Source organism: Dreissena polymorpha, chromosome 4 (genome assembly GCF_020536995.1).
Source record: "Dreissena polymorpha isolate Duluth1 chromosome 4, UMN_Dpol_1.0, whole genome shotgun sequence".
NCBI classification, from domain to species: domain Eukaryota; kingdom Metazoa; phylum Mollusca; class Bivalvia; order Myida; family Dreissenidae; genus Dreissena; species Dreissena polymorpha.
This window is the reverse complement of record NC_068358.1, coordinates 6,269,443-6,289,591: the sequence shown is the minus strand read 5'-3', so window position 1 is coordinate 6,289,591 and position 20,149 is coordinate 6,269,443. Positions and strand designations below refer to the sequence as shown.

Genomic DNA, 20,149 nt, shown 5'->3' with positions numbered 1-20,149 from the left:
AAATCCAGTTTAGGCGGAAAGTGTCATCCCTGAATAGCCTGTGCCGCCCTCACTGGGCTAATCTGGGACAACACTTTATGCACATTCATTTAGCCACTTTCTACATAGCCCAGCCCAAAGCTATTTACTGTCTAAGATACTTTATTTTTACTACCGGTAATCATTTTGATTATTGGAAGCCATTCCTATCATATTCTCTGTGTCAACATAGTTGTTTGAATGTATTTGAAATTTGTTTATGATGGTTATTACCTAGGCGTATATGAATGATTTTACAATAAAGGTGAGCAGACAATGACATTCTATGAGATGTCGGCATGCTCTCTGGAAGCCGTGGAAACAATTGACGTGAGCATTGAGCCCAAATCTGTTGCACAGACACCAGACGCCATTCTTCAGACAGACATACTTGAGCAGCCCAGATCTGGGGGGAGCAGTGAAAATGCAGGTATTTTAAATTTTTGTCAGTTTCTTGTAAATAAATGTCTTGCTCTTCAATAACTTGGGCATTCATTAAAGTGGCTTAATAAGGAGGTGGTTGTAATTATTAGTTTTGATGAATTTGATGTACAGGTAGTACTGCATCGCAAATATTCACAGAACTTTTTGCATTTTTGCATATTAGTACAAACTGTACAATATCACAGTTATTAATTTATAAATTGTACAAGGAAAGTAAATCAATCTTTTCAAACAAGAAGTGAAACATACACGTTATTTTCATCATTATACTATCCTTGTGGTTTACTTAAAGAAACAGTAAATTGTTGTTTGCTTAGCAGAGCTTTTCACTATAACAACCTGTTTTTCGATGCTTTCATGTAATCTGCCACATTCAACTGCTAAAGATTCCATATCTATATTTAAACACAAGCGCCGTATCTGGTATAAGCAATGAAAATCTGGTATAAGCAATGAAAAGCGTCTTGATGGGAATTTATTTTCTACCAACTGCCGATCTCCCCTTCCATCGCATTGATTAAAACATTATTATTTTTTTTAAACAACTCTTTCCATTTTCTCATATTAATTTTAAATAAACATATGACACACAGGTTGGTATTTAAATCCATCACAAATGAAACCATCTTGCTCAATTATCCTCGCTGTTAAATTCTTCGCCGTCTTATATCATAAATGTGTGTACTAAACAATAACAAATTAACCCATCAAAGACTTGATAATACTAGCTATTGATCAATCAAGAATCAAGGGGTAAAACAAATAACAAGGACTGAAAATCTAACATATTGCAGTTGATGCCAAAAACACATTGGCTTAGTACGCAAACCCGATCAAACCACATCACCCAATCAAGTAAGGTGCGCAAAGAACTGGTCTTTGGCGGGTGTCAATAAAGAGCAAGTTTGTTGATTGGTATTGATCAAAGTGGTCGTAATAGGATAGATTAGGGAGTTGGTTGGATAAGTGAATGTAACAACCATTGAAATATTAAAGGAAAAATTTGATACTGAATAATGGTGGTCGTCTTAGCGAATTGGTCATAATTATGAGGTGGTAATTGAGAGTTTTATCTGTATTTACAGATATCAGTAATTGTGCATCAAATGCAACAAAATGTTGGTAGCTTCAAGGTTATAATAAAAAATCAGGGATTGTTGTCCAAATAGTTCTCATTTGCTCTACTTCTTGACCATGCATTGAAGGTAAAGGTCACACTTCAATATAAAGGTCAATATGAGAAATTCAAGAGCACTTTCCAGAGCATGACTTTAGTATTCTCAAACAACTTAGCACAACTGATGATGCATGATTAATATAAAACATATATAAAACACAAATGCAAGGTTCTTAGATCCAAGGTCAATTTCACAATTTAAGTTCAAAGGTCACATGTTAGAAATCGATCCCAAGCACTCTGTCAAGCATCAAATGATTGTAAAAATATATAAGCTTCGGTGACAGTCATTGCGAAATTGAGTGTGGCAGACAAGACTCTAGTCCCTAGATCAAGGTCACATATAAAGGTCATATTTTGGAATGTGCAGACAGTGCAGTGAATAAGTTGGTCTTACAACCATAGATATTCATGGCTTAAGTGATATTGTGGCATGTCACAATCGCTTAGTTCCCTGTCTTAGATCTATTATGAGAACTAGCATCCAGCCCTAATACTTTGTTCACATCATAACTTTGTAGATTGATTTTAAAATCTCAGGGCAGAATAGACAGGCATTGTAAGATGTATTATCAAGACACAGCTTCTGATCACAATTCAATGTAAAATGGCAAAGAAATACTTAAGGAAAGATTGCCACGTGATTTCGAACATACTGAGACAGAGTAGGACATGCAAGTATCAGGTGTGTGAATCACATCTCAAAGTCAAAGGTGAATTAGAACTATAAGATGTCTCTTAACATATTATCAAATCTGTCCTTCTCAAAAATACATTGTATTCAGGGGAAATCTTTGAGAAAATTTTTCTTTTGTTTTTATTCAAAATGTCTGTTTGCTATGTTTGTCTGATCCTTATTTTAATTTTTTTTAAATACTGGAAAAAAGCAGCATACAAAAGTAAGCCTGAAGCCATGTTCTGAGGAAAATGTCAAAGTGACGTCCCATATTAGACTGTGAAGTATGTACAGGCTTAGTAGGGACGATGCTTTCAGCTTTTAATGATTTGTGTGTTTAAAGGAAGTCTCTTCCAAACAAAAATCCAGTCTCTGCAGAAAGTGTCATCCTTATTAGCCTGTGCAGACTTCATTAACCTCCATATTCCTAATTAGCCTGTGCAGACTACATTAACCTCCATATTCCTAATTAGCCTGTGCAGACTACACTAACCTCCATATTCCTAATTAGCCTGTGCAGACTACATTAACCTCCATATTCCTAATTAGCCTGTACAGACTACATTAACCTCCATATTCCATAGTGCAACTTATTAGTTTTTCATTTGAGCAGCCTCCACCGGGGAAGTTGTGGAACCAGAAGGAGCAGCCACCATCGGGGAAGTTGTGGAACCAGAAGGAGCCTCTGCTCCCAAGTTTCCCTTTAAACAGACGTGCCCCAAGTGCTTTATCACTGGAACAGTGGACCTAATGGCAAAACTATGCTCCAGACAAGGTTTGTTTATATGCTATGACTGATTGTTCGCTTGAAAAAAAAATGGAAAAAAACCTAGAGATATTTAATTATTCCCCCCTTCAAAAAAGAGGGGGGATATTTTTTTGCACACGTCGGTCGGTCCGTCCACCAAATGGTTTCCGGATGATAACTCAAGAACGCTTAGGCCTAGGATCATGAAACTACATAGGTACATTGATTATGACTGGCAGACGACCCCTATTGATTTTCAGGTCACTAGGTCAAAGGTTAAGGTCACAGTGACTAGAAACAGTAAAATAGTTTACAGATGATAACTCGAGAATGCTTAGGCTTAGGATCATGAAACTTCATAGGTACATTGATCATGACTGGCAGATGACCCCTATTGATTTTCTAGTCACTAGGTTAAAGATCAAGGTAACAGTGACTCGAAACAGTAAAATTGTTTCGGGATGATAACTCGAGATAACTTAGGCCTAGGATCATGAAACTTCATAGGTACATTGATCATGACTGGCAGATGACCCCTATTGATTTTCTGGTCACTAGGTCAAAGGTCAAGGTCACAGGGAACGTATTCACACAATGGCTGCCACTACAACTAACAACCCATTTGGGGGGGGGGGGGGCATGCCTGTTTTAGAAGCAGCCCTTGTTATTATATAATAATGAATCAATAACTTTAATAATAAAATGAATAAAACAAAACTTTGAATTACATACCAAAACGAGGCGCACATTTGTTCGGAGGTGTGCATATGGAAATTAAATGTATGTTAATCATGCAAGATTTTGATTAATAACAATAACATCTAATGAGGCACACTCTGAGAAAATAGGGATTAACTCATGTTTGTAAGTGTCGTCCAAGATAATCAGTGACAAAACTTTCCGCTTAAAAAAAAAAAATGTTTAAAGGAAGTTTCTTTTAAACAAAAATCCATTTAGGCGGAAAGTCTCATTCCTAATTAGCCTGTGCAGACTGCAAAGACTAAACTGGGATGACACTTCAAGCACATGCATTAAACCCCATTTTCCAACAGTGCAGCTAAAATTATTGGAGAGATGTGATGGATATGTTTCAGTGTGGATTATTGAGAAAGCTGGTAACCAAGGTAATGAGTCCCTTACCCTTCAAGTGATGGCTGCTGATGGTGTGAGTCCTGAACTTTCAATCTCCATGCCAACGGGCTTGCTTTCATGCCCAATGTGTGAGCCATTCTTTGCAGGAAATGGTATGCTTAATGCATTTATAAGAATTGTTTTCATACTTTGTTTCATGTGTAAATTGTTTTATATAAGCTTTTTAGGTGTGTTACAGTTGTTCTTTTTTTTCTGTTTACTTTGGTCCATCTTTTATTTGCAACTGATGTTACGGTATTTTATGGGTATTCTAGTTGTTTTATTTGTTTAAACTTATTTGTTTTTGGACCCCGGTTGGGTGGCCTAAAGCAGAGGGATTGTCCGTCTGTCTCTCTATCCTTTCGTCCTGCATTCCATTGTGCGGACTTTTTTTGAAGCGCTTGAAGATATTGACCTGATATTTGGTGTGTATGTCTACGTACACATATTCACTTACAGATGAATTGTGAGTTTCGTTTCGGTCCATTGAGTTTTGGTGACGTTATGGGTTTGGAATTTGAAATTGCTTCTATATTAACCGTTTTCCAGAGGTTTTTTAGGCATCGCATTTAGATAATGAGCTGATTTTTTGTATGCGAGTCTACCTACATGAGCCACAGATGTATTGTGAAATTCATTCCATTGAATTGACTTTGCAAAATTACGGGCCTTGGACTTAAAATTTTTCCCTATAATAACTGTTTTCCTGACGGGTTTTAAGCAACGCTTTCAAATAATAAGCATATTTTTGGTATATAAGTCTACCTACATGACCTGCATATAAAGTGTAAAATTTGTTTGGGTCCATTGATGTTTTACCAAGTTATGGGTCTTGGACATTTTCTCTATAATAAATGTTTTCAGAAGGTTTTTTACGCAACGCTCTCAAATATTGAGCTGATTTTTGGTATGTGAGACTACCTACATGAGCTTCAGATGAAGTGTGAAATTTGTTGCTATCCATTGATTTGGGCAAAGTTATGAGCCTTGGACTGAGATATTTTCTCTTTAATAACTTATTTTCGTTGTTTTTTTTACCAAATGCATTCAAATATATGGCTGACTTTTGACATGTGGGTTTACCTTTATGACTTTCAGATGAATATGGAGTTTTGTTCCCGTCTATTGATGTTTTGCAAAGTTATGAACCTTTGACCTTACTGTATACAATTTTCTCTTAAATAGCTGTGGTGTGACTTCAGAATGCAGTGGGAGACATTGTGTTTCACAAATGCAGGTCTTGTTATCCTTATGTTAAGCACCTCATATGTCACTGTCAACTCTCAAGCACCTCATATGTCACTGTCAACTCTCAAGCACCTCATATGTCACTGTCAACTCTCAAGCACCTTATATGTCACTGTCAACTCTCAAGCACCTCATATGTCACTGTCAACTCTCAAGCACCTCATATGTCACTGTCAACTCTCAAGCACCTCATTTGTCACTGTCAACTCTCAAGCACCTCATATGTCACTGTCAACTCTCAAGCACCTCATATGTCACTGTCAACTCTCAAGCACCTCATATGTCACTGTCAACTCTCAAGCACCTCATATGTCACTGTCAACTCTCAAGCACCTCATGTCACTGTCAACTCTCAAGCACCTTATATGTCACTGTCAACTCTCAAGCACCTCATATGTCACTGTCAACTCTCAAGCACCTCATATGTCACTGTCAACTCTCAAGCACCTTATATGTCACTGTCAACTCTCAAGCACCTCATTTGTCACTGTCAACTCTCAAGCACCTCATTTGTCACTGTAAACTCTCAAGCACCTCATTTGTCACTGTCAACTCTCAAGCACCTCATATGTCACTGTCAACTCTCAAGCACCTCATATGTCACTGTCAACTCTCAAGCACCTCATTTGTCACTGTCAACTCTCAAGCACCTCATATGTCACTGTCAACTCTCAAGCACCTCATATGTCACTGTCAACTCTCAAGCACCTCATATGTCACTGTCAACTCTCAAGCACCTCAAATGTCACTGTCAACTCTCAAGCACCTCATATGTCACTGTCAACTCTCAAGCACCTCATTTGTCACTGTAAACTCTCAAGCACCTCATTTGTCACTGTAAACTCTCAAGCACCTCATATGTCACTGTCAACTCTCAAGCACCTTATATGTCACTGTCAACTCTCAAGCACCTCATTTGTCACTGTAAACTCTCAAGCACCTCATTTGTCACTGTAAACTCTCAAGCACCTCATATGTCACTGTAAACTCTCAAGTACCTCATATGTCACTGTCAACTCTCAAGCACCTCATATGTCACTGTCAACTCTCAAGCACCTCATATGTCACTGTCAACTCTCAAGCACCTCAAATGTCACTGTCAACTCTCAAGCACCTCATTTGTCACTGTAAACTCTCAAGCACCTCATATGTCACTGTCAACTCTCAAGCACCTCATATGTCACTGTCAACTCTCAAGCACCTCATATGTCACTGTCAACTCTCAAGCACCTCATATGTCACTGTCAACTCTCAAGCACCTCATTTGTCACTGTCAACTCTCAAGCACCTCATATGTCACTGTCAACTCTCAAGCACCTTATATGTCACTGTCAACTCTCAAGCACCTTATATGTCACTGTCAACTCTCAAGCACCTTATATGTCACTGTAAACTCTCAAGCACCTCATATGTCACTGTCAACTCTCAAAAAAGGGGGATATAAATTTTATATAAAAACAAAGGATGCATAAAAGCTTTGCTTTGGGAAAACTGGGCTCTGAATTCATGTGCATGAAGTGTTGTCCCAGATAAGCCTGTGCTGACACTTCATGTCAAAAACATGTCCTATTTTGCATAGTTTGTACCAGTATAATGCCAATAGTTCTCTGCTTGCAGGCTTGAAGAGCATCGTGTTTCTGGAGCCCTTCGACTGGCATGCTTTAGGGGCCAACATCCTGCACGGGTCAAACCAGGTGATTGTCTGGTCAGAGTCCCTGCAGGAGGCCCTTCTTGGGGCCCTCACCTCCTGTCCACGACCTTGACCTTGAAAACTTGGGGCTTGGACCTAGCCATAGTGGTGGTTTTGCTTTTCAATACTGAAACATTTGTGTGATATGTTTTCGTTAACCCAATCATTGGTGTATTTTTTTAAAATAGCTATTTACCTGAAAATCAGAGCAAGTTTTACTACTAGAACTGTCAGTCCTTTGCTTGTATATTTCTGTACATGTATTGATATTTGTGTGCAATTTACTCTCAAATATAGACTAGCTGATGGTTAATGTGAGTCAGATGCAACTATATCTTCTTTTATATTTATGCCCCCGCAATCTTGTAATGCCGAGGGGTATATTATCGATTTGCCTGTCCGTTCGTCAATCCGTCCATTCTTTGTCCAGCCTTTGAGAAGAACCCAGGATGACATGTTTCATATAATATCAATGCTGCTTTAACAAAGCATTGATACTTGAATGGATGTTTTCGTTGAATATTCTAATGGAAACCTCACACATTGAACTCATTTCCACATCGGCATTGACCTTATTTTGGATTATCACTAATTGAGTAGAGCCAAATTATTTGTTAACCCAAAATGACACATTTTATTTAGTATCAACATCGCATGCTACAAAGCTTTGGTACTTAAATAGATGTTATCTATGAACACTATTAATCTACCCAAATCACTTTGACCTCATTTTGACCTTGACATTGACCTACTTTTGAACTGACACTTCTTCAAATGGACCAATGAATCAATATTGACAATACCTCCACCTGGGGCATCTGCATTTAATGAACACATTATTTGTCATAAATAAAAAATATATCAATTTAAGATTCAATATGAGTTTGTTGTTGTTTTTTACGTTGTTTGCATTGCCTCTTCGTAACAACATTCTTAGTTTCACCTTTTTTTTGGCTTTGATAGTTTATTGAATTTGAAAGCTTTTAAACGGCAAACATAGTAAACTTAAGTAAGGAAAGATAAACATGTACCGGTAGTTTCAAAAGAGCGGTTTTACAATCAAGAATCTTGTTAAGCATCTTTTGAGCAATAACTTGTATTTATTGGCATAAAAACTGTGTTGAATAACTAATTCCGCTGTAAGTTATTAGTTAATATATTTTGTAGAACGTTATTTTGTTAAAGTTTTCAGTTTCGTTGATAAAACAACCTTTCGGTAGTTTTATCATTCAATTTTGCGTTGGAGAAAAACAATCATGTATATGATTTCTTTAATCACACGAAAGCCATGAACATGTATTTCATACTCAGTAATACTACTAGTCTAAAATGTTGTATAGCGTTCAAATATATAAGAAGTGGAACTTCAGTTGGTCCAGCAGGAGAAAAATCTCGTTATAACATTTGGTCTTCTATTGATTGCGAGGAACCAATTGCCAACAGCATGAACACGCAAATACGATACATGTGAGTCATACTCTTGGTATACCGGGCCTTATGCATGTGCGTAAAGTATCTCTGAGATTTGGGACGACACATTCCGCCTTCAGTGGATTTTCGCTCGGAGACTTAAGGCCTACATTAATTAAAATAGAAAATTAAATAAATGTGGAAAGTGCTCTCCCTGATTGGCATATGCGGACTGCACACAATGTGTGTTACAAACCATAATTTATACTTATTATTCTTTTTTGAGTCTGTAATTTTTAGCTCACCTGAGCACAACGTGCTCATGGTGAGCTTTTGTGATCGCCTTTTGTCCGTCTTGCGTTGTCCGTGGTGCGTTGTGCGGCGTCAACATTTGCCTTTTTAACTCTCTAGAGGCCACATTTATTGTCCAATCTTCATGAAATTTAGTCAGAAGGTTGGTCTCAATGAAACTTGGTCAGAAGATTTGTCACAATTATATTTTGGATGGGTTTGAAAATGGTTTTGGTTTCCTTAAAAACATGGCCACCAGGGGGAGGGGCATTTTTCCTTATAAGGCTATACATGTATATGGCTTTTGTAAAATCTTGTTAACACTCTAGAGGCCACATTTATAGTCCGATCTTCATGAAACATGGTCAGAAGATTCATCCCAATGATATCTTGGACGAGTTCAAAAATGATGACGGTTGGTTGAAAAACATGGCCACCACGGGGGTGGGGCATTTTCCTTATATGGCTATAGTAAAACCTTGTTAGCACTCTAGAGGTCACATTTATTTTCCGATCATCATGAAACTTGGTGAGAAGATTGTCCCAATGATATCTTGGATGAGTTCGAAAATGGTTTTGGTTGCTTAAAAAACATGGCCACCAGGGGCGGGGCATTTTTCCGTATATGGCTATAGTAATATCTTGTTAACACTCTAGAGGCCACTTTTATAGTCCGATCTTCATGAAACTTGGTCAGAAGATGTGTCCCAATAATATCTTGTTATCTCAGTTGAGCAACTTTAAGATGAGATCAGTTTTATTTAAAGTCGGCAAGACAGCAACATATACAAACATAAGCTCATGTGAGCTTTTGAACTGACTATTGTACAACAAGGGTATATAATAAAACAAGTGTAAATCAGCTACAATATTAAGAATGTAAGTTACACAATGGATACACAAGCTGAGACACACGAATGGGGGAAGCAATACACAAAGTACAGACATGAAACAAAAAAATAAATAAACAAATAAATAAATATTAAGATGGCTGGAAAAACATGCGGCAAGCAAAATAACATATATATAAGCACATATAAGCACGTGAAGTATGAACTCCAAGAACAGCTCGTCGGTGCTGGTAGTGCTCACCTACCCAGAATCACGGGCTATACATTTGCAGTATTTGCCGCTGCAGGTAGAGATCAGGGTTTTAAACTGACCAGAGCTGGAGCAGGTTCTGAAGTGATCTGGGAGTGAGTTCCACACACAGCACCGGCGAAGCGTACTTGAAGGAGTTCTTACCATAAGCTATGGTTCTAACCACTGGTACCTTCAATAAATTTGAATATCTAAAGTTAATACCTGTAGACGTGTTTACAACAAGGTCTGATAACACAGGAGGGGCAATGTTGTTGACTATTTTAAAAGTTTCTAGTGCCATGGTTCTCATCCGGCGGACATGCAGTGATGGTGAGTTTGCCCTTAAAAGTAACATTGCAATACTTGAGGCGTAATCATTGTAAACGAATCTAATGTGCACGCTCTTGAATCTTTTCCATTTTTCTAGAATTGCTTTCTGAACAAAAGTGCCATGCCAATAAGCAAAAGTTAAAATTTGATAAAACAAAAGTATAAAATATAGTGAGCTTGATTAGTTTTCTAAGATTACTACCAATTCTTTTCAAAACATTTACCTGATGTGCTGCCTTTTTACATAAATTACTTACATGAAAATCAAATTTCAGCTTGCAGTCAATGTCCACTCCCAAATATTTGACGACTTCATCACAGGATATATTGAACCCATCTAAATTGAAAATTGGTGATTTGCTGATAGTTTCTTTGCCTACAGCTATATCCTGGATTTGCCTTCATACAATTAAATTGAAACCAATCGATTAAAATTTTACTTTCATCTTGTAGTACTTGCTTCTGTTCATCGAACTCAGGAGAGTGGAAAGAGAGTGTATTGTCATCAGCGTAGTACCTCTTTTTATAAAGTAGAAAATGTAATTTATAAAAATATTAAATAAGAGGGGGCCTAGTATAGAAACCTGAGGCACACCCTTGTGAATATCTTCCCAAGAGATAACAATATTTCCTATTTTAATCTGCTGCTTTCTGTATGACAGGTATGATTTTAAAAGTTTTACCGAGTTTTCTGATACACCATAACCCAGCAGTTTATGAAGTAAGATATCATGTGGGAGACAATCGAACGCTTTTGATAGGTCCATAAGAATGGCAGCAACATATTCATTGTGATCTAAAGCAACTATCCAGTCTTCTAGTAATCTTATTAAAGTAGTCTGACATCCATGATTTTTTCTAAAAGCGCAAAGCCAATTATCAAAGATATTTTCAAAGTAAGAGGACAATTGTTCACTAAGGACCTTTTCAAAAATGTTTGATGGGATGGGAAGACTACTGACTGGTCTGTAGTTTGACTTATCTAACGGGTCTTGCTTTTTGAAGATAGGCCCTCGTGTTTAGGTTTTGCTTTAACTTTTGAAATTCTGTATATAATTGTATATCTATATATTTAAACATAATGCATATGGTACACTTTTTCTTGAAAAAAAGAGGAACAAAGTAATTAAACGCTTAATTAAATCAAATGAAAAGTAATAAACATAAATCGTTAAATCTAGTGATGCTTTAACAACTTAACATACTTTACGCTCATGGAGAGTAAGATTTTTTTTAAGCATAGTGGAAGAAATAGAAACCGCTTTGAAATATCATGCAAAATGTAGGTGGAATGACAATATTATGGAAATGTCGGTGTCGATGTACATACTTTTATCGGTGCTATCAAAATGGTTGCAGAGTCAAGTACCGTCACGTCAGCTAACCTGTCGATATAAATGTCGCTGCGCGTAATTTAAAGAAGTAAGCTGCAAGATCAATCCACAGGTTTAAACGAATTCGCCATCAAATGCAATCTTCACCTTGCTTTTTAGCTCACCTGATTGCTCAGGTGAGGTTTTGTGACCGGTCTTTGTCCGTCGTCCGTCCGTCCACATTTGTTCGTAAACACTCTTAAGGCATTGTCTGATCTTCATTAAACTTGGTCAGACGATTTTTTAATGATATCTCGATCGAGTTCGAAACTGGGTCATGCTGGGTCCTAAACTAGGTCACTAGGTCAAAAAAAGAAAAACCTTGCAAACACTGTAGAAGTCACATTTAATGCACAATCTTTATGTAACTTTGTCAAAATGTTTGTCTTAATGATATGTTAGTTGAGTTAAAAATTCGTTCCGGTCCGTTGGATAACATGGCCGCCAGTGGGCGGGGCAGTTTTTCCTAATTGGCTATAGAGAAATCTTGTAAACTCTCTAGAAGTCACAATTTTTGCCCAATCATCATTAAAGTTGGTCAAAACATTGGTTTAATTAATATCTCGGACGAGTTAGAAAATGGTCTAGATCGGTGAAAAACAGGGCCGCCAGTGGGGCATTTTTCTCTATATGTATAATTGTATATAGTGAAAACATGTGAACACTCTAGAAGTCACATTTTTGGCCCAATTTTCATGAACTTTGGTCAAAACATTTGTTTTCTTGATACGAGAGTTGAGTTTGAAAATGGTCCCGGTCAGTTGAACAACATGGCTCCCGGGGGGGGGGGGGGCAGTTTTCTTATATTTATATAATAAAAAAAGCTTGTGAACGTTTTTTGCCCAATCATCATGAAACTAGGTGAACAAAATTGGTTTTATATCTATCTCAGACGAGTTTTCAAATGGTCCCGATCGGTCAAAAAAATGGCCGCCAGGGGGGTGGGGCAGTTTTCCTAAGGTGACTATATAGAAAAAAAAATTGTGATCGAAACCTATAAAAGTCGCATATTTTGTGAAACTTAGTCAATACGTTGGTTTTATTGATTTCTTGGACAAGTTGGAAAATGGCTCAGATCGGTGAGACACTTAAGCTCACCTGATTGCTCAGGTGAGGTTTTAGGATTTGTCTTTGTCCGCTGTCCGTCCGTCCACATTTGATTTGTAAACACTCTAGCATTCACATTTCTCAAGCATTCTTTATGAAAGTTGCTGAAAGCTCTCAGTCAAGTTTGATGATGAGCAAAATCACATAATGTCATAAGTATTGCCCTTAGATTGTCCAAATTTTCATTATATTATACAAAATCCTTGTAAACACTATAGAGGTCACAATTTTGTTTCAGATTTTATTAATCTTGGTCATAATATATATTTTTTGAAGCAAAGTTTGATGTTTGGTAAAGCGGGTAAACTCATAATATAGGTCACCATTTCAAATCTTACAAAAACAAATCTCCATACGCCAGAGTTTTGGTTCAATAATGATGAAACTTGACCAGGATGTTTGTCTGGTCAATATATAGGTCAAGTTTGACATTAGGTAAACATTGAATGAACTGACTCCTCTCAGGTGAGCGAACTAGGGCCATCTTGGTCCTCTTGTTTAATGAAGTTTACGTGTATGGTGTTATCAGTATTGTGTTTATGAAAAAAGGTAAGTGAGAAATGCGTGCTTAAACATAAATAATATCGGCCTGCAGAAGTCAAAAGAACATACAACAAGCAGTTATTTAGCGTCACCTATTCAGATCACAAATGTGAAACATTACATATTATAGTAATCGTAAATGAAAAGTAAAGCGGATTCATAATCGTGAAAAGAATATAAGCCGTGCTCTGTGAAAAGGGATTTAATGTGTGTGCGTATTGTGTCATCCCAGATTAGCCTGTGCAATCCACACAGGCTAATCAGGGACGACAATTTCCGCATACACATGTACTTTTGCTAAGAAGAGACTCGGTCAACGAAAAATATCATAAAAGCGTAAAGTGTAGTTCCTGATAAGCCTGTGCGGACTTCACAGGCTAATCTGTGACGACACTTTACGCACATTCACACACCCTTTTCAAAGAACACAGCCCATACATTACGACTAAATTCTACAGTGTCTATTCTCAATTTATTGACATAATATACACATTTTGCAATATAATTGTATGTGAGCCTGTGTCAATAACACGCTATTAAATGTTGTGTGCCTTATCTGTTGGTTTTTAACGTTTGATTGTGGTTATACAGTCCGTCTCCTTTAACCCAAAATCATGTATCCGCGCCTGGTATACTAGACACAAAGTAGCTAAACTCTGGAAGCATCAAGCAATTAATAACGGTCCATCAAAAATATTCCCGTTTACTCAAACAAACATATCAAACCTTAAATTTGTCAAATTCGAAAACAAAAGTGACTTGATTTCTTGTATTGTGTCACAATACTAATGTTTTCTAGTGTTTTCCGTATGTTTCACAACACAGATCACTTTGCCGTAACTTGACATCTTCTAAGATTCAACTAAACGAGCAATTAACAGATCTGTCACAGCCGAGGACGTGCGAAAAACACCCACCGTACAGCGAACAGCACCATATATTGCCTTACTCGTCTGGTTCGAGCATCACTACTGAGAAAACGTTTAGCAAGGGGCATGACAAGATAATATAAAAATATAAATAATCTTTAAAGTTATCTTAAACACATCTTTAAAAAACGCCTAAAGTGACGGTTTGCGATTTGAAATTTCAATTGTCAGAAAAGGGGTAGGGTGTTATAATTTTGAAGCAAAGTTGTTACTCGTTGTGTGCTTAAACTCGGTTCTGAATTTCAAACGGATTTCGTTAAAGCAGAAATAAGTGATTAAAGATGGACATATTCAAAATCGAGTGCCTCATGAAGGACATGACGGCCGAAATGATATATAATCGCTTCAACGACAGTGGCGTTCCCGATAACGGCTACAAAAGTGCCAATGCGTCGCCCGGAAGTGTCCACCGACAGACACCGTCGCCGACCGACAGTGGTCTAGAGTCAGACGATTCCCCCGGAAGAGCCAATCAAGGCACCAAACGAATTGACGAAGTAAGTTTTATTGCCTGCAATAAAATATTACTATTTTAGTTGAATAAATGACAAACTATGCCAGCTCATAATAAACACCGTAAAGTAATGATATGAAAAACACGAAAGCAATCTTATAATATGTTAGCACGTTTTCTATGATTATATGTTTATAAATGTATATGTTATACTTTCAGGCTTTAACCGAGCTCGACAGTTCTAAATCCAGCACGTCGGCATCGCAGGAAGACGGCGACGGTGTCGGAGCCGACGGGAAGCCGACGCACTCATACATCGCGCTCATTTCCATGGCGATCCTGAGCGTCCCGGAGCGCAAGATGCTCCTCTGCGACATATACCAGTATATCATGGACACGTTCGAGTACTACAACAACGAGGAGAAGCCCTGGAGGAACAGCATCCGCCACAACCTGTCCCTGAACGAGTGCTTCATCAAGGCAGGCCGATCAGATAATGGTACGCGGAATTCTTTGTTGCTTATTTGGTTTTCCTTTTTTAACAAATATTGAACTTGGAGCGATTTTTATTGATAGTGTTAAATAGCGGATAAAATAATTCTGGTCATAAAATGTAATATGATCCAGTTGATAATATATATTGAATTTTTTTATTAACTTATTGTATGCTCGTATATTCAACATAACAGTTATTGTATCTTCAAATCGCCTCTTGATTAAGGCTCGTCTTTTGTAACTAATATTGTATTTACAAATTAGGTTTTTCTTCTGTAGGGAAGGGTAACCTCTGGACCATTCATCCCGCCTGCATCGACGATTTCGCACGCGGAGACTTCAGAAGGCGCCAGGCAAGGCGTCGCGCAAAGAAATGCACTAAGACCGTATCTGGTCATCAGATGGGACGCTCGAGTTACAACATTAACGTCGGCTACGTTCCAATGACGTCATCACATATCGCTTACCACCCGTACTGCAACGCGGCGTCCATGTACTACATGCAGCAGTCGACCGCGTTCAGCCCGGTAAGCCCAGCGCACTCTTCGATTACGTCACGAACGCCATCGTTGACGTCACAAAGCAATCATATTATGATTCCCGATCAAACCGCGTTCAGCCCGGTTTACCAAGATCATTATTCGATGACGTCGATGATGTCGGCAAAAAGCAATCCTTTTTCTCGTTCTCATCAGTCCGCGTATTACTCGGAGTACTCGTACATGTCAGACCCGTCGGCGTCGGCTGTCTCTAAAAGGTTTCTGGTGGATCGGACGGGAGCGACAGTCTACACCATGCAGGATTACGAGCTATAGTCTGCCTCTTGTCTTGTCGTTGTATTTCTATACCAGGTAAATAGTTTCCCTGCAACCGAAACGAGCGCTATTCTTGCAAAGTTGCTGAGACGGAGCCTGGCGGAAAATTCCGACAATGAACAAAATGCCACGATTTTTATCCGTGAGCACGAGGAAAAGTTATCAAACTCCGACAATTAGACTCGTTTCGGGGGTGATACTGACCATGTTTATCGTGCAGTGTTGAAGCATGTAGATTTTGTCGGAGCTACCATAATGACGGACACCTTTGTGTTTAGTTGATATATTCAGACTTTGTAAATTACTTGTATGTGCTTGAACTTATTTATAAATGAATATATTTTTTCATTTACACAATTTTGTGCTATTTAACATATGAGTCTAATAATATAAATGAATGATGAATAATTGGGATGCAAGAAACTTTGTAAATCAATTGCACTGGGGATGTGTACACGTTTTATTAGAATACTATTTTGCAAAATGCAGTATAAGCATAATTTTGTTAGAAAATACATAATTATACATTTTTGTTATACAATGTTCGTTTTTGCATTAAAATAAACACACACAGTTTTCATTTACTATCATGTAACATCCGGCACACGATGCATTTAACATAGCATCATGTTTTACATGGGGTGTTTTTTTATGAATGTAATAGTTAATTACTAAATGCAAGCAAAACGTTGCATTTTTTTGCAAGTAATGTATAACTAATAATGATAATAATAATAATATTTAGTTGAATGTGTACTTTCATAGATATTTTTCATTTGATTTTAAAGGTGCCTTTTCACAGATTTTGGCATTTTTTAACTTATTCATTAAATGCTTTATATCGATAAATGTAAACATTGGATCGTAAAAGCTCCAGTAGAAAATCAAGAATAAAATTTAAAAAAGGAAAAGAACATTGCCCGGACCAGGTTTCGAACCAGTGACCCCTGGAGTCCTGCCAGAGTCCTGAAGTAAAAACGCTTTAGCCTACTGAGCTATTCCGCCGAGTACACTTACTTGACGTATTTTATACCTTATATAAGCAATCTTCGTAGTTTCAAAGAATTTAACGACAAAAACAGAACTCTCCAAATTATTCAATCGTTTCGCGTTGCAACGCTTTATAATTTTTAGGTTTTAAAATCGTCAAAAGATGCATATAATGGCTATATTAGACCATGGTAAATGTTCAGTATTACTGTTTCCTCACAAATATCATAACTAAAACGAAAATTTGCGAATCTGAAACAACTTTTTTCAATTTTGTCAATTTACCAAAGCGTGAAAAGATCCCTTTAAGAAACATTTTATTCAATTAAATGAATCCTATTCGTTCGATATTGCAAAAAATATGCTTGTTTTTTTAAATATTGAATGGCAAATTCCAAGTGATTGTAACGCCCGAACATATTTGTTTCGGTTCAATAAAAAAAACTAGAAATGGCGCGGCAGAGGCCGACGCGTATCCCCATGCCGCATGTTTGACCCAGGGGCGCCCGGGGTTGGTAATGGGGCCATGCATAGTTGAGATTGACCGTATTGTCATAAGAGGTGTTCAGTATCAATTGGAAGTAAATCGGTGTAGAAATGAATAAGTTAATGTAAAATAAACATAACAAAAGAGATGTGTTTGTCAGAAACACAATGACCCCTACTGCGCTCATTTGATTTATTTAAAAAACAAGGGACAAAATTGTCACAAAAACAGGTTTTCAATTTGAAAAAAAAGTCTGATAAAGGGAGAAAACTCAAACTGAACTGTTTATAATCAATCCCCTTTGTTTCAAAATAAAATCTATTTTTAGTCGTGGCGACCTTGACCTTGGAGAAATTGACGTATTTCTTTCGTGCGCCACACCGTCAAATGATGGTGAACAAATGTGCCAAATGATTTTAAAATCTCACAATGAATGACATAGTTATGGCTCAGACAAGCTCCTTTATGGCCATTTTTTACCTTTGAACTCACAGTATGACCTTGACCTTGGAGATATTGACGTAATTCTTTCGCGCGACACAATGTCTAATGATGGTGAACAAATGTGCCAAATGATCTCACAATGAATGGCATAGTTATGGCCTGGACAAGCTCATTTATGGCCATTTTTGACCTTTGAACTCAAAGTGTGACCTTGACCTTGGAGATATCGACGTAATTCTTACGCGCGACACACCGTCTAATAATGGTGAACAAACGTGCCATATGATTTTAAAATCTCAAAATGAACGACAAAGTAATGGCCCGGACAAGCTTGTCCGCCCGCAAGCCCGCTCGCCCGCCGATATTCGCCAATCTTATAACCAGTTTTTTCCTTTGGAAAACCTGGTTAAAAATCATTTGGCATGTTCATGAATTACCTCCCTTTAAAGCGTATTACTTCCCTTGGATTTGTTTTTTGACCTTTGACCTTGAAGGATGTCATTGACCTTTCACCACTCAAAATGTGCAGCTCCATGAGATACACATGCATTCCAAATATCAAGTTGCTATCTTCAATATTGCAAAACTTATGACCAATGTTAAAGTACATTAAATAAAATATAAGTGAAAATCTCTGACCCGGCCCCATCCCAAACCCCGTAACTTTTGAACCAAGGGTCAGATCAAAATTCCAAATAGTGCTGGGTCGCACGTATGCGCATAGCTACCATGTGTGCAAGTTTCAAGGTTCTAGTGCTTATAGCGTAGGAGGAGATAGTGGCCAGGACGGATGGACGGACGGACGGACAGACGGCGGAGATAACCACAATATCCCCACGCTTTTCAAAAAGCGTGGGGATAATGATCGTAAATTAACGCACCGATGATGGTATTTTTTATATTTATCAAATAAACGGTAGTGTGGGAAATATTGATACCGTCACGGACATATTATGATGACAAGGGAGACCATTCCACAACACAGGGTTCCTGTGCCGACGTTCGGATCGGACTTTCCGGTGCATTTTTCTGTAGTTCACTGAATTATGAGTTGAATTAATGCCCCTACCCCCGTCATTGATTTTAATGCATTTGAATAAACATCGTCCCAATTTGCCATGTATCCCAGCATTTCATTTATCCAAAGCATCATTTTGATTACTAGAAAAATCATGTTCAGTGCAAAGAATAACATCTAATGAAAAACATATTAGCATCAACATATTCTTTTTAAATGTTCAACATAAAATTAAAACATTGACTAACAAAATTAAAATACAGATAAATGATTTTGCATATAAATAATGTTTGGTTTGCCATGATATTTGCAAACATTTGCCGGATGGTCTTAGGTAACATCGAGATGTCAATTAATGGACTATTTACTTAAATAACATGTTTATTAAGACAGTTAAAACATCATTCAATATAGGTAGTGGGTTTACATAAATAACGATCAGATATGTAAATGAGCCACATTCTGTAAAAACTGGGCTAAACGCATGTGCGTAAAGCGTTGTCCCATATTACCCTGTGAGTGTGAAGTTCACTTTCCGCTTTTGTGGCATTTTTCGTTTAAAGGAAGTATCTTCTAAACAAAAAGCTAGTTTAGGCGGAAAGTAGCGTGCCTGATTTACCTTCATTTAACCCCGTTTGCCCAGAGCGAGAGTTCAAATGATTTTTCGGCGTGGCTGTATAAGCCAGCTTTTCACCTTACCTGACCTTTGTAAGTGTCCAATAAAATTCAAATAAAATTTCCCGCGGCTAGATACGAATGAATACACTTCATTTATTCAATTGGCTGATTTGAACATACCACCAGAACATTGGAAACATGGACGCGTCTTTGTAACACCGTTTTACTGCATGAAACAATTTTATCTCTAATGAAAAGTCTTGATAGATAGAACAGTTTTACACTCAACTTTCGACATCAATGGAGTCTGTGCGTGCACCTTTTACGTTCAGAGAATTGACCAGTCGCCAAAGTATCGATCGCTCCGCCCACATTTTTCGATCAGCCAATCAGATATCGATTTTTCACACACCCATCAGCAACGCTTATCTGGCCGCCATTTTGTCCGACAAACAAAACGTGTTGTACATATGGAATGGACGTAATTTTTAAGAGTTTACACAGATTTTATATCAAATGCATGATCATTACTGTTCGATCATTATTCAAAATTGTGAAAACAAACACAATAAATAGTTTAACCACACCAGGTGTGTGTTCTATCAAACGTGTTATACCGTTTGATGCACA

The 20,149-nt window shown here is 37.6% G+C and overlaps 2 protein-coding genes across 3 annotated transcripts in view; both read left to right on the top strand.

Annotated features, from left to right (window-relative positions):
- Nucleotides 1-8,009, top strand: part of LOC127876604 (murinoglobulin-2-like) — a 73,004-nt gene extending 64,995 nt beyond the window's left edge. For both annotated transcript variants that reach the window (XM_052421933.1, XM_052421934.1), the window contains 4 exons: nt 284-448; nt 2,929-3,090; nt 4,158-4,307; nt 7,060-8,009. In XM_052421933.1, coding sequence (XP_052277893.1) covers nt 284-448; nt 2,929-3,090; nt 4,158-4,307; nt 7,060-7,205 — 623 coding nt within the window. In that variant the 3' untranslated portion in view covers nt 7,206-8,009. The remainder of the gene's footprint in view (nt 1-283; nt 449-2,928; nt 3,091-4,157; nt 4,308-7,059) is intronic.
- Nucleotides 8,010-14,479: 6,470 nt separating this feature from the next.
- On the top strand, nt 14,480-16,142 carry LOC127877040 (forkhead box protein D1-like). Its single transcript, XM_052422644.1, has 4 exons — nt 14,480-14,695; nt 14,872-15,151; nt 15,427-15,674; nt 15,999-16,142. Exons 1-4 carry the CDS (start codon nt 14,480-14,482, stop codon nt 16,140-16,142), a joined length of 888 nt encoding a protein of 295 aa, XP_052278604.1.
- The last annotated feature ends 4,007 nt before the right edge of the window (nt 16,143-20,149 follow it).